Genomic DNA, 12,803 nt, shown 5'->3' with positions numbered 1-12,803 from the left:
TCATCACCACATATTCGCCGTGGTTTTGCAGCTGTCAGAGCAGAAATTAAAGCTTCTGCTCTCCGTGTGGTTTTCCGTCATCCATTAGATCGAAAGATCTAAACAAGCCCAGATTTACCAGCCCATAGACCCTCCCCTCAAGGAAAGCAGGACAGAAGTGGTCAAAAGTGAACAAAAGAGATCGAAACTTGCCAACTGTGTTTTGATACAATATTCTCACTCAAAATATTCTTACACAAAATATTTTCCACCGACAAAATGGTATAGTGACTACAATACCTACAATAATAGGGGGTCAGTGATGCTGCAATGAAATCAACGGAGGCAATGAGCACAAATCATGACATTATTAATTTAGACCATTCTGCTGTTCCTGATGCTCTTAAACTCACTTTCAGATGTTGCGGGACACCCCTAAAGCTCGACGGGAAGTGGAGCTTCACTGCAAGGCATCCAGCTGCCCCCATATCGTAGGGATTGAAGATGTCTTTGAGAATTACTACCAAGGCAAAAAGTGTTTGCTTCTCATCATGGAGTGGTAGGGCTAACACACTTAAATCGAATGGTTATAAACAGTATTGATATTATAACAGGCCAGATGAAAATGCTTTCAGAATATTTTTTTCAAAGAGCTTTTTATTTTATTTATTCTCTCTCTCTCTCTCTCTCTCTCTCTCTCTCTCTCTCTCTCTCTCTCTCTCTCTCTCTCTCTCTCTCTCTCTCTCTCTCTCTCTCTCTCTCTCTCTCTCTCTCTCTCTCTCTCTCTCTCTCTCTCTCTCTCTCTCTCTCTCTCTGAGCGGATGCTGTGAGTGAGTGGGCGGAGTTTGCGTGTGAGCGAGGTTGCTGCAGTGAGTGAGTGTGCTCTTTCTTTTTTCTTTCTTTATTGTTTCTTTTACTGTTCTCTGGTTTCCTGTTTATAAGTTTACTTGGGAATTAAGTTAGGAAAGCTTAAGGAGGGTTTGGGGTTGTGGAGCGCTGTCAGCCAGCGTTTGCTGGTCGGCAATGGCGGGTCCACGCCAAACAAAGTTTGAGCAGCTTTCTCGTAGGCATGGGATAAAACTCGCGCCTGTGATGAACTGCTCTGTGGAAGATTGTAGCCTGGCTGTTGGTGAAGCTGTGGGTTTCGACAGTATTATGTCGGCTTCACGAATGAACAGTGCTGTGGTCATTTTCCTGGATTCTATTGAGAAAGTAAACAGTGTAGTTCAGAGCGGAGTTGTCATTCAGGACACTTTTACACCGGTAATGCCGCTCGTTCAGCCGGCAAAAAGGGTAACGCTGTCTAATGTCCCACCTTTCATTAAAGATGAGCTCCTAGTTAATGAATTATGTAGACATGGAAAGATTGTGTCTGTTAGACAGACATCTGATATCAGAAAACGAGCTGTACAGTTCTATGGCAATTTGTACAGCAGTGAATACAGAGAGGACAAGCAGTTATCTGCTAGCTTCTATGAAGGTCTGCCAGGTGTCCTGGAGGACTCAAAGGCAGAGCTGGAGAGGCCTTTCTCTGCAGAGGAACTTCTGAATGCTCTGAAGGGCATGGAGAGCGGAAAAGCTCCTGGGATGGATGGACTCCCAGCTGAGTTTTATAAGGAGCTTTGGGCTGTGCTGGGCGAGGACCTGCTGGCCGTCCTAAATGAAAGTTTGTCTGTTGGCTCTTTGCCCTTGAGCTGTAGGAGGGCAGTAATTACACTGATACCAAAAAAAGGTGACTTACAGGAGATTAAGAACTGGAGACCTGTGAGTTTGCTTTGCTCTGATCTTAAAATTCTTTCTAAGACCTTAGCAAATAGACTAAGAAAGGTGATGGGGCAGGTCATTCATGTTGACCAGACGTACTGCGTGCCAGGCAGATCAATTATTGATAATGTTAGTCTCATACGAGATGTTTTAAATGTTTCAAGTCTTTTAGGGGTTAATTTGGGTTTTATCTCTATTGACCAACAGAAAGCATTTGATAGAGTGGAGCACCAGTATTTATGGGACACCTTAGAAGCATTTGGTTTTAGTTCTGACTTTATTGGAATGATAAAAGTGCTGTACCAGGACACCGAAAGTTTGCTGAAGATCAATGGTGGTTTGAGCGCCCCTTTTAAAGTCACTAGGGGGATCAGACAGGGCTGTGCACTGTCCGGCATGCTCTACTCATTAGCTATTGAACCAATGCTGAATAGATTAAGAACAGTGATTAATGGTTTAGTACTGCATCATGATATTCAACATCAAATTTCTGCTTATGCTGATGATGTCATGGTAATGGTAAACGGGCAAGAAGACATTAATAAATTGGTTTCTGTCATTAATGAATTTGGAGTTATTTCAGCTGCCAAAGTTAACTGGGAGAAGAGTGAAGCATTGGCTGTTGGGAAATGGGAGGGAGGACTTCCGAAATTACCCAGTGGGATGGTTTGGAAAAGAGAAGGATTTAAGTATCTTGGTGTGTATCTTGGTGATTCAAATACCCAACAAAAGAATTGGGAAGGAGTTTTTGAAAAAATAGAAGGAAAATTAAAGAAGTGGAAATGGCTTCATTCACAATTGTCTTTTAGAGGGAGAGTTTTAATTGTCAATAACTTGGTTGCCTCAACACTGTGGCATAAATTATCTTGTGTGGATCCGCCTGTTGGACTGTTGTCCCGATTACAGACAATTTTAGTGAACTTTTTTTGGGACAGTTTCCACTGGGTTCCCCAAAGTGTGCTTTTTCTTCCTAAAGAGGAGGGAGGACAAGGACTAGTCCATTTACCAAGCAGACTTGCTACTTTTCGTCTGCAGTTCATCCAGAAATTTCTGACTGGGCCTGTGGATCTGGTGTGGCGGAAAGTGGCAGGAATAATCCTACACACAGTGGATGGACTCGGACTGGATGCTGCTCTCTTTTTAATGGATGTGAAGCAATTACGACTGGCCGGACTGTCTCAATTCTACTGTGGACTTTTCAAAGTATGGGGACTTTTCAATGTGTGCAGGATGGAGGATACCAAATCTTTGTACTGGCTGTTACAGGAACCTCTTATTAAAGGAGCTCGTATGGACATTTCGGGTGGGAATGTCCCAGGACTTGTGCAGAGACTGTGTGCTACCAAAGCGGTGACATTTAAGCACATAATTGATGTGGCTGGACCCGAACTGAATGATATAAATGCGGTGGCCAGTTTGTTGGGTCAGAAATCAATTCGCCACACGTCAACTGTAGTAGAGATGTGGAAAACAAGGTTAACAAACGAGGAATTGTCTTTGATTAAGGAGTTTAAAAATGGAAGAGCAACATTTGATGTAAGAGACCCTTTTCCAAAGCTTGGGATGACACCAGACCTTAAAGAATTATCTGGTCCTTTGTTGGACCTTAATGGACTACAAGATCTGGTACTGAAGGAAGTAGGAGGGAAAGTGATGTATAAATGCTTTGTTAAGGTTTTAAATAAAGCAACATTAAATGGGAGGAATGATACAGTTTGGAGAGAGAAACTTGGGTTGAAAAAAGAAATTTGTCCAGTGTGGAGGGTGCTGTACAAACCACCATTGACAAAACGATCTGGTGATTTACAATGGAGGATTTTACATGGGGCTATAGCGGTTAACGCTTTTATATCATTCATTAATCCCAATGTTGATGATAAATGTGTATTTTGTGGATTGAGGGAAACCATTTTTCATTGTTTCTTAGAGTGTAAAAGGCTCTGTGCACTTTTTGACTTGTTGAAGTTATTGTGTGGTAAATGGGGGCAACATTTTACTTCAGAGGTTTTCATTTTTGGGGCTGGGTATAATCAGAAACAAAAGATAAAATGGCAATCGATTAATTTTCTCTTTGGACAGGCAAAGATGGCAATTTACAAAACAAGGAAGAACAGAATTGAAAATAGGTGTGGTCAAGAGATTACATCTTTATTTAAGGCTTATGTCAAGTCAAGAATTGTTGTAGAATTTAAGTATTATAAAGCAATGAATGATACAGAATCTTTTAAACTACAGTGGTGTTACAATTCAATTTTTTGCACAGTATTGGAGGAAGAATTAATTTTTGATCTGGTTTGGATTTGATGTGTTTAATATTTATGCTGTGATGATTGAATAAAGTTTTTTATTAAAATCAAATCTCTCTCTCTCTCTCTCTCTCTCTCTCTCTCTCTCTCTCTCTCTCTCAAAAAAACAAACAAACAACTGAAATTGTATTATTGGACAGTAATTATTATTGTCATTATATTATATATTGTGTTTAAGGTTTATTTTGTTTATCCATTTCTAATGCAAGTCTATTGCTGCCTTTACGTGCTATCAGAAATGTCATAATTCCCACTTCAGAAATCGTGAAGCTTGATCAAGTGTTTTGTTGTCAGAAAGGACAGGAATCATGGAGGACATCAGGTTTATTCATGTTGGGAAAATCTTATTAAAAACCAACATTGTATGTAGGTCACATGCACTGACAACTATATAAACATTTTCAATGCTATCCATGCTTCAGGAACATTCTTCATCTGCAGATTCTGTCATTTTGGTCTAATGGAGGCTATTTTCACTGTGTATAAAACATACAATACGCTTCAAATAATTACTTGTGTATTTTATTATTTTACAATGTAAATATGCACTACATTATTGACAAGATAAGAATATCTATAGCTCTTTTGGGAAAAAAAATAAAATTAGTAGTTCACCCGCCACCATGTTAAAGTTTATGGCATGCCCGTCTCAAGAATTTGGGTATCAAAATGATTGTGGAAACACGACATCAGAGGGCATTCGTGTGCTACTTTTAGGAAATTCGTAATTACGATAAATCCGTTAACAGGTAAAGGCAGCATGAACGTTATAATTAAAGGAACTGTGTGTAAGAAATGTGTTTCAATTAATCATAAAATGTCCCTGATATGTCACTAGACATTAAGAAATCATGTTCATTTCAAATACTTATATCACTGACTACAGCAACAGCCCTCAACTGATGTTGACATTTTGTATTTTGGCCTGAAGCTCCGCCCTCCACCTATCATCCAATCACGAAGTCAGTAGTGTTTCGGTACCCGGGTTGCCAGATCTGCTCTAGTTACCACAGCTGCAGATCTACAAATGTTTCAGCTGGATCCTGCGGCCTATCTGGCAACCTCGAGTCAGGGAGGATGAGGAGAGGGGATAGTGATTGCAGTACCAGTTTTGGCCACAATCTTACATACACTTCTTTTAACAATTAAATTGAAATGTTATAATACCAAAATATTATTTATAATAAGCTTTGTTAAAATGTCTTCAGAAATGTTTTTTTTTCAAAGATGTTTAGATTATTATTGTTTTTTACTTTCTCTCAAATTTGCAAAACAAAATATATAATAAGACATTAATTGTTATTAATTGTCACTGTGGGGTGTTGTATTTAATTTTAAGCCTTTACACTATATAAACTAAGTACATCCATTTCTAAGTCTATAACAAAAACAAGTGAGATTAATGAGTCATGACTGCATTTCAATGTGTTCCTTAAACAGTATGGAGGGGGGAGAACTCTTTCGCCACATTCAGCAACGTCGTGATCAAGCTTTCACTGAAAGAGGTACAGATCCTTTCATCAAACGTATACACACATTCAACTTCATTGATGAGAAAACAGTGAACACATCACAATTATTAATTCTCCATTCTCTATTTTCTGTTTTTCCTTTTCCCCCTTTCACTTCAATGAGTAGAAGCCTCGGAAATTATGAGAAGCATAGGAGAAGCTGTCGAGTTTCTGCATGGTAATAACATTGCTCACAGAGACCTCAAGGTGAGCTAAATATATATTATTATGCAGACAGCATTATATTATATTATACACTATGTTGTTACAGTACTGTTACATTACAGACCGCAAAATGATAAAAAAAATCTATTGGTCCCACTTTATAGTAGGTGGTCTTAACTATGCACATTTCAAAAATAAGTACAATGTTGTGTTTCTATTGTATTCCAAAACACTTTAGCTGATAATGAGGTGGGATACAGGTAAACTTAGGGACAGGTGTGGTGGGATGGGTAAGTTTAAGTGTAGGGTTAAAAATTAAAATTACATGCAGGTAATTTTTAAAATGTTAGTACAATGTAAAACATGTGCACGTGCACAATAAGTGCATTCTTTCAAATTATTCATTTAAATGTTAGAAGGATCATGTGACACTGAAGACTGGAGTAATGACGATAAATTCAGCTTTGATCACAGGAATAAATTACACTTTACTATATCTTCACATGGAGAACAGCATGGTTTACATCAGAATATATCTATATTTTTTTACATTGCATAAAATCTATGGAATCTTAATGCACAATTGTTTGTAGCAGTAAAATTGGCATAAAAAATAGGAGAATAATATTATAGATATTAATTAGTGGTTATTGTTCAGCAGTGTATTTGATATCTTGCCCAATTAAAAGCAAGAGATGTGATAAATTATATTGGTCCAAAAAAAAGGGGGGGGGGGGGGGGGTATTACGACATTTCTGTCCCCCTCACTTCTGAAAAGATGGCTACGCCCCTGGTTAGTACATAGTAGTTAAGGCCACCTAATATAAAGTGGGTCCCATTTATTTAACAAGGACACAATATAGTAATCAAAGGTGACAGTAAATATTTATAATGTTACTAATGTTAATGTGCTATTGTTTCAACAAAAATATATTCAAATAGAAAACAGTTATTTAAAATAATAATATTTCACAATATTACCGTTTTTACCGATTTAGGTCAAGTTTGATCAAAACAGTACAGTTTATCTGGTTTACCCAAATTATTTTTCAATCTAAAACGTAACCGTTTTGATAAAGGACAGAACACACAAACATTTCTGAATGGTTAGTGTTTAAACTCTGGCGGCGGTTCACTATGTTGAAGTATAATTAAGGCATAACTTTATTATACCCACTTTGTAAATTTGATTGTATACCTGTAGACATTTTGGTCTATTATATGTGTTATGTAATTCTTGGATCCTGTAGTGGATTCAAATTTAAAATGTAGTCAGTTAGATTTCTTTGACTTAAACATGGCAATTTGATTATTACATTAAGCCTTGCAAATAATGCTACTAAAGATACATTTTACAGCAGATTTATGGAAGAACAGTCATTCTGCAATATTATGCTGCAAGCGAGTGGAACAGTATTTAAGACTGTTTAAAACCCCTCCCGAAGATTTTCCACATTTATTACTTGAGTCCTATAGTCTTAAAGCTTCAAATAAAATCCTTAAAGGTTTATGGGGTGCAGTATAACATGTCTTTATATTTTTTGTTTTTTAAATACTGTATTTTTCTTATATTTTACCTTTATTCCACTCCGCTGTCTCCACTGTCCTTTGAACGGCTCATTTGCTTCCTGCTTCTATGAAGCCCATCCCTCCGAAAAACGCAATGTCTTAGATTGTTTAGATGGCCAAATGTAGATTCATGTATTTTTATTGGCTGAAGTGCCAAGCACAGGTTATCCGGAAACGCCACACCCCTTCGGCCATCATGGATACTGACTTCGCCCATTACGGGCAGAAGTCACATCTGCGGTGACTAGCAAGGGTTTATGATGTCACCAACCCAGGAAGAAGCTCGTTGTAGCCCAAACCGGACGTTTTTGTAGGCAATAAACTGCCAAAACTTTAAAAAACAATATCTCTGTTTGCATTGAACTTTCAGCGCTGTAACTTTGCAGATACTGTTTATGCTCAAGCAGCAACATTACACACTAACGTAAAGTTAAAAAAGTGAAATCGGATGCAACCACCCCTTTAAAAAAATGAGCTTCTTGCTTCTAGAACCTATATAGTTACCAACGTAGGGCTTACTTTTACAACACACATCATAAAGCTAAATGCATATATATCTCAAACATGTTTGTATTTTGTTTTTCAATCTTCTCCTAATTGACAGCCGGAGAATTTACTATACACATCAACACAGCCGGATGCCCAGCTCAAGCTTACAGACTTTGGATTCGCCAAAGAGACCACCTCCAACAACTCCTTGACCACCCCGTGCTATACACCTTATTATGTGGGTAAGCAGAAGAGTCAGTCTTGAGTTTAATTTGGTATCCTAATACAATGAAGCTAAAGTGAATCCTTCTCTTTCAGCCCCAGAGGTTCTAGGCCCAGAGAAATATGACAAGTCATGTGACATGTGGTCATTAGGAGTCATCATGTACATCCTGTGAGTGGAAACATTCAGATGGCTATAAAATATCACATCAGTGCTTTATACACTCTTAAAAGTAAAGGCTCTTTATTTCCATTTATGGTTCCATGAAGACCCTTTAACATTCCACAAAAGGTTCTTTATAGTAGAAAACAGGTTCTTTAGATTATAGGTTCTTCACTTAAAGAAGAAGAAAAAAAAGAGGTTATTTCAAGAATTGTTCACTAAAAGGTTCTTTGGGGTAGCCAAATTCATGGTTTTGTCACAAAACTGTAGATGGCGCAGGCTGATAGGTCCTTAACTTAATTTGCTAGCATCATTCTCTACAGGGACTGATTGGTTACTCTTGCATCAGCAGCCAATGGGCTTGCTTCTCACCTTTCAAATACTTGGCCAGTGTTCGTTTGTAGCAGTGCAGCGCACTTTCAGGAACCGTCCACCTCCCTCAGCTCCACCTGTATTGATCTGCTATGGTAATTCATGTATGCTATATTGTAGCAGCAGCAATAACAGCAGCAGCATAGCACATCTATCCTGCCAAGACAAACATTTTAGCATTGTCATGCACTCTAAATAAAAATGGAGCTATTTAGCACTATGTGTTAAATAGTGGTTCACTTAATTTTTTAAAGGGGCTATACAGAACCTTTCTCAAATGGTGCTATGTAGAACCTTAATAGGTAAATTAATTCAAAGACTACTGTCAATCACCACAGCTGCGTCCGAAATCGATTACTTCTCTACTATATAGTATGCGAAAAACAGTACACCAACAAAGTACTATGTCCAAATTCATAGTATTCGAAAAACAGTAGGCGAAATGTACCCGGATTACCTACTTCCGGTGAGAAGTGTGCGTACAATGGACACTTTACTATCTCATGAGGCCATGGGAGAGGATTTATGAATGGAAGTGAAGGAATGGTGAAGGTGAACATAATATCGACAACATTGCGGATGAAGTACGTCCTGATTACATTCATACTACACTCATTCATACTATAAAGAACATCCTTTTTTAACGGTCACAAAGTTTGTTCAAATTCAAATGTAGTACCCACTTGCATAGTACTTGATTTCGGAAGCATAAGTCTTATCATTCTATCATCCTCCAATTGTATTCCTCCTTCCACTTAATTTAAAGGTCCCGTTCTTCGCGTGTTTTCGAAGCTTTGATTATGTTTACAGTGTGCAATATAACATGAGTTCATGTTTCGCGTGTAAAAAAACACAGTATTAGTCACACAATTGACTTATCTGTACAGCGCTGTTTCCTCTGTCCTAAAAACGGCCTGATGATTTCCTTGTTCTATGAAGTCCCTCCTTCAGAAACACGTAACGAGTTCTGATTGGGCCAGGGCTTCCCGTGTTGTGATTGGACAGCAGCTTAGCGCATGTTGTCCGGAAAGGTCCCGCCTCTTACCATAACGGGGAGATGCAAGCGCTGAATGGGCGCTCTTCTCCACGTGGGAGAGCAACAAGACCACGCCCCCTTTTTTGCGTGTTCTTGTGGGCGGAGGGATAGTCAACAAACGGTTCTAGTGACGTCATTACATCCCTGCACTTCCTGCTGTAGTCCAAACCGGCCATTTGCTGTAGGCTTTGAAAAAGGAACTTCAGTTAAATAAAATATCTTGCTTGGCATTGAACTTTGAGCTTTATAATTTTACAGGTATTATTTATGCTCTAACAGCAACATTACACACTAACTAAAGTTTGAAAGATGGAATCGCGAAGAACAGGACCTTTAAACTGCAACTTACAGCTCTCAGTATCCAAACTGTCTTGTTGCATCCCACCACCACCCCCTTCTCCTCCTTAGATTTTAGATATGTTACTCCACTCTCATATGTTTGCTATGAATGGGAATTTACAAGCATGGCAAAAGCTGTTTTGAATTACTTTTATGCTTTTCTGAGGTTAAAAACTCTTAATTGGTGGCCCTGGAATATTTCCTTATATGATGGCCTTGGGGGCAAAAAGGTTGAGATGTTATCTTCAGAAAAAATGCTGTATTTTAATGTTGTTTTAATCCTTTCCCCAACTAAAGACTGAGCGAGAGAGTTAGAGAAATATTAAAAACCTACAGGGCTTAACAGGTTCTCTATATGGCAGTTGTGCTATGTAACACTTTAACCACCCCAAAGAATCGCTGAAGAACCTTTTTTTTAATGGAGTGTATGTTACTGTGCTTTAATTCCCAATCCAAACATCTATGCTCTTAGGCTGTGTGGATATCCACCATTCTACTCAAACCATGGCTTACAACTCTCACCAGGAATGAGAAAACGGATACGGAATGGCCAGTATGAATTTCCAAACAATGAATGGTCACAGGTGTCAGAGGAAGGTAATACGACTTATGGTGCAATTTGTTCAAAATCACAAACATACATTATGCGATACATTTTTTCTTCTTCACTTTACAGCAAAGCAGCTCATTTGCCAACTGCTGAAAACAGATCCTACAGAGAGAATGACTATCATAGAATTCATGAACCATTCTTGGATCAATGTGAGTATAAGCGTTTGATATTTAATCTTGAGTGAAAGGTATTGCAAATCATGAGCACATTTAAGTAAATGGCAATTAAGGCAGTGTTTTTTGAGAACACGTTTGCATGCTGATTGATGAATTATAAATTATGGGGACAGTGGTGGTATATCATAACATTTTGCTCTTATGTATTTTTTTTGGGGGGGGGGGGGGGGGGGGTGAAACAGTCAATCTCATGTCAATCTTGAGTACTTATAGAGTAGTATTGCATCCTTCATATCTCCTAGTTTTATTATATTTATAAAAGAAATATAGGCTGTACCGAGTCTTTCCGGAAAAAAAAACGAGCGGCTGGAGGCGTATCGTGTGGGCGGAGCTAAAGAATGACGAGCGCGAGCAGCTGTTGCATGAGAGCGTCTTAAAGCTGTGACATCCACAAGCACGGAAAAGAAAACGTTACCCTAAATAAACCATGGCGATCAATCAGATTCAACTAATACATATATGATCCAGAATCAGATCCGGAGGGTAAAATAAATTGAACAGGAGAAGCAGCAGCAGCAGGACGTCCGTCTCTGTGGTATGTAACGTTACTGTATTTAGTGGCCTGTCAACATTTGTGTGTGTTTACTCGCAGTTTATTAGGAAATTATTTGGTTTATGGACTATTGTATGCGACTAAACCTTAGCAGCAAGACTAATGTAACGTTATACATAGAACAACAATGTGTAACCGTTAGCGCATTTGAATGACGAATCACGCTTTGTGTGAATGTCCCCTAGCTTTATGTTTGGGGTGGTTCAATCAACAACCTATATTGGTCAGCTAAACAAATGTATTTAAACACACACCATACATCGCATGTTCCATTGATAAATTAACTATGATCGTGTTGTTTACTGATGTTTACTTATGCGACGATAGCCAATAACACAGACATTTGAAGCAGTTTTACTCACGCCTGCTTCCAAAGCAGGACCGTGAACCTTTATCGTTGGGACCGCTCCATAAAAAACACACTTCTTTGTTAACTGTTGATTTCATGAAGTCCTGTGACAGCAGTGAGAGCAGCTCACACTTCTGTCTCTCACTCTGGTCACGTGCGCGCGCACCCTTCTGGGAGAAGAGCCCGTACGGCCCATACAAGGACATTCCGCCCTGTTGACGTCAAGCCACCCATACTTGAAAAAACTCTCCGAAACTTGTGAGAAACCGGAAGGAGTATTTTTGACACAGAAATACTCCATCAAACGTCCAACTTAGTTTTTGAAACTTTGTCCAGGTTTAGGATGGGAATCCAAGTCTTTAACAGCTCAGTATGCATTTCATTTCATTTCATTTCAGCATTTCTAAACTTAAAGTTTAGTAAGAATATTTCATTTGTGCGTCTCTCTCTGGATCCATGCAGAAGTCAATGAAGGTTCCTCCGACACATCTGCACACGAGTCGGGTTCTTAAAGAAGAGAGTGATGTCTGGGATAAAGTCAAGGTTTGTTTTCTGTATCTTATATTCATTTATGAAAAAATCCAAAATTTAATGAAATGTAGACTACTGTTCAAAAGTTTGGTTATTTTAATTTGTAATAATATTTTACAATATAACTGTATTATACTGTAAATACAGCATTGCTGAACCTAAGAATTATTAACATCTCTTAAAACATTACAAAATTTTACCAACCCCAAAGTATTGAACTGTATCAGAATCCATACATTCTTGTAAGTAATTTTTGAAAGTCTACTGTTTGTGTGTGTGTGTGTGTGTGTGTGTGTGTGTGTGTGTGTGTGTGTTTGTGTGTGTGTGTGTGTGTAAAATACACAGGAAGAGATGACTAACGCCTTAGCTACAATAAGAGTGGACTATGAACAAATAAAGATCAAAGCAATCGAGGATGCGTCCAATCCTCTTCTTCTGAAGAGAAGAAAGAAAATGGCAGCTGCAATGAAAGAAGTACCAGGACTATGACAAACAAATGCACATGTGGACTCAAGTAGGTCTTTAATAGGAAAGATCACTTTACTTATTTATAGGAGAATGAGAAAAGAAAAAGGACCCTTTCATGGCATTTACATTCATTTATCATTCAATGTTTGCAGTTACAGACTGAATAATATCTCTGTTAATGTTTGTAAGGAATGGTTT

The 12,803-nt window shown here is 38.4% G+C and overlaps 1 protein-coding gene across 2 annotated transcripts in view; it reads left to right on the top strand.

Moving 5' to 3' along the window:
* mapkapk2b (MAPK activated protein kinase 2b) overlaps positions 1-12,803 on the top strand; it is a 15,493-nt gene extending 2,690 nt beyond the window's left edge. For both annotated transcript variants that reach the window (XM_067413265.1, XM_067413264.1), the window contains exons 2-10: positions 399-538; positions 5,490-5,554; positions 5,688-5,767; positions 7,899-8,025; positions 8,102-8,177; positions 10,388-10,512; positions 10,592-10,677; positions 12,069-12,149; positions 12,483-12,803. In XM_067413265.1, the coding sequence (XP_067269366.1) occupies positions 399-538; positions 5,490-5,554; positions 5,688-5,767; positions 7,899-8,025; positions 8,102-8,177; positions 10,388-10,512; positions 10,592-10,677; positions 12,069-12,149; positions 12,483-12,626 (924 nt within the window). In that variant the 3' untranslated portion in view covers positions 12,627-12,803. The remainder of the gene's footprint in view (positions 1-398; positions 539-5,489; positions 5,555-5,687; positions 5,768-7,898; positions 8,026-8,101; positions 8,178-10,387; positions 10,513-10,591; positions 10,678-12,068; positions 12,150-12,482) is intronic.

Source organism: Pseudorasbora parva, chromosome 13 (genome assembly GCF_024679245.1).
Source record: "Pseudorasbora parva isolate DD20220531a chromosome 13, ASM2467924v1, whole genome shotgun sequence".
NCBI classification, from domain to species: Eukaryota; Metazoa; Chordata; class Actinopteri; order Cypriniformes; family Gobionidae; genus Pseudorasbora; species Pseudorasbora parva.
Note: the sequence above shows the minus strand (reverse complement) of the source record. Positions and strands in the feature narration are given on the sequence as shown.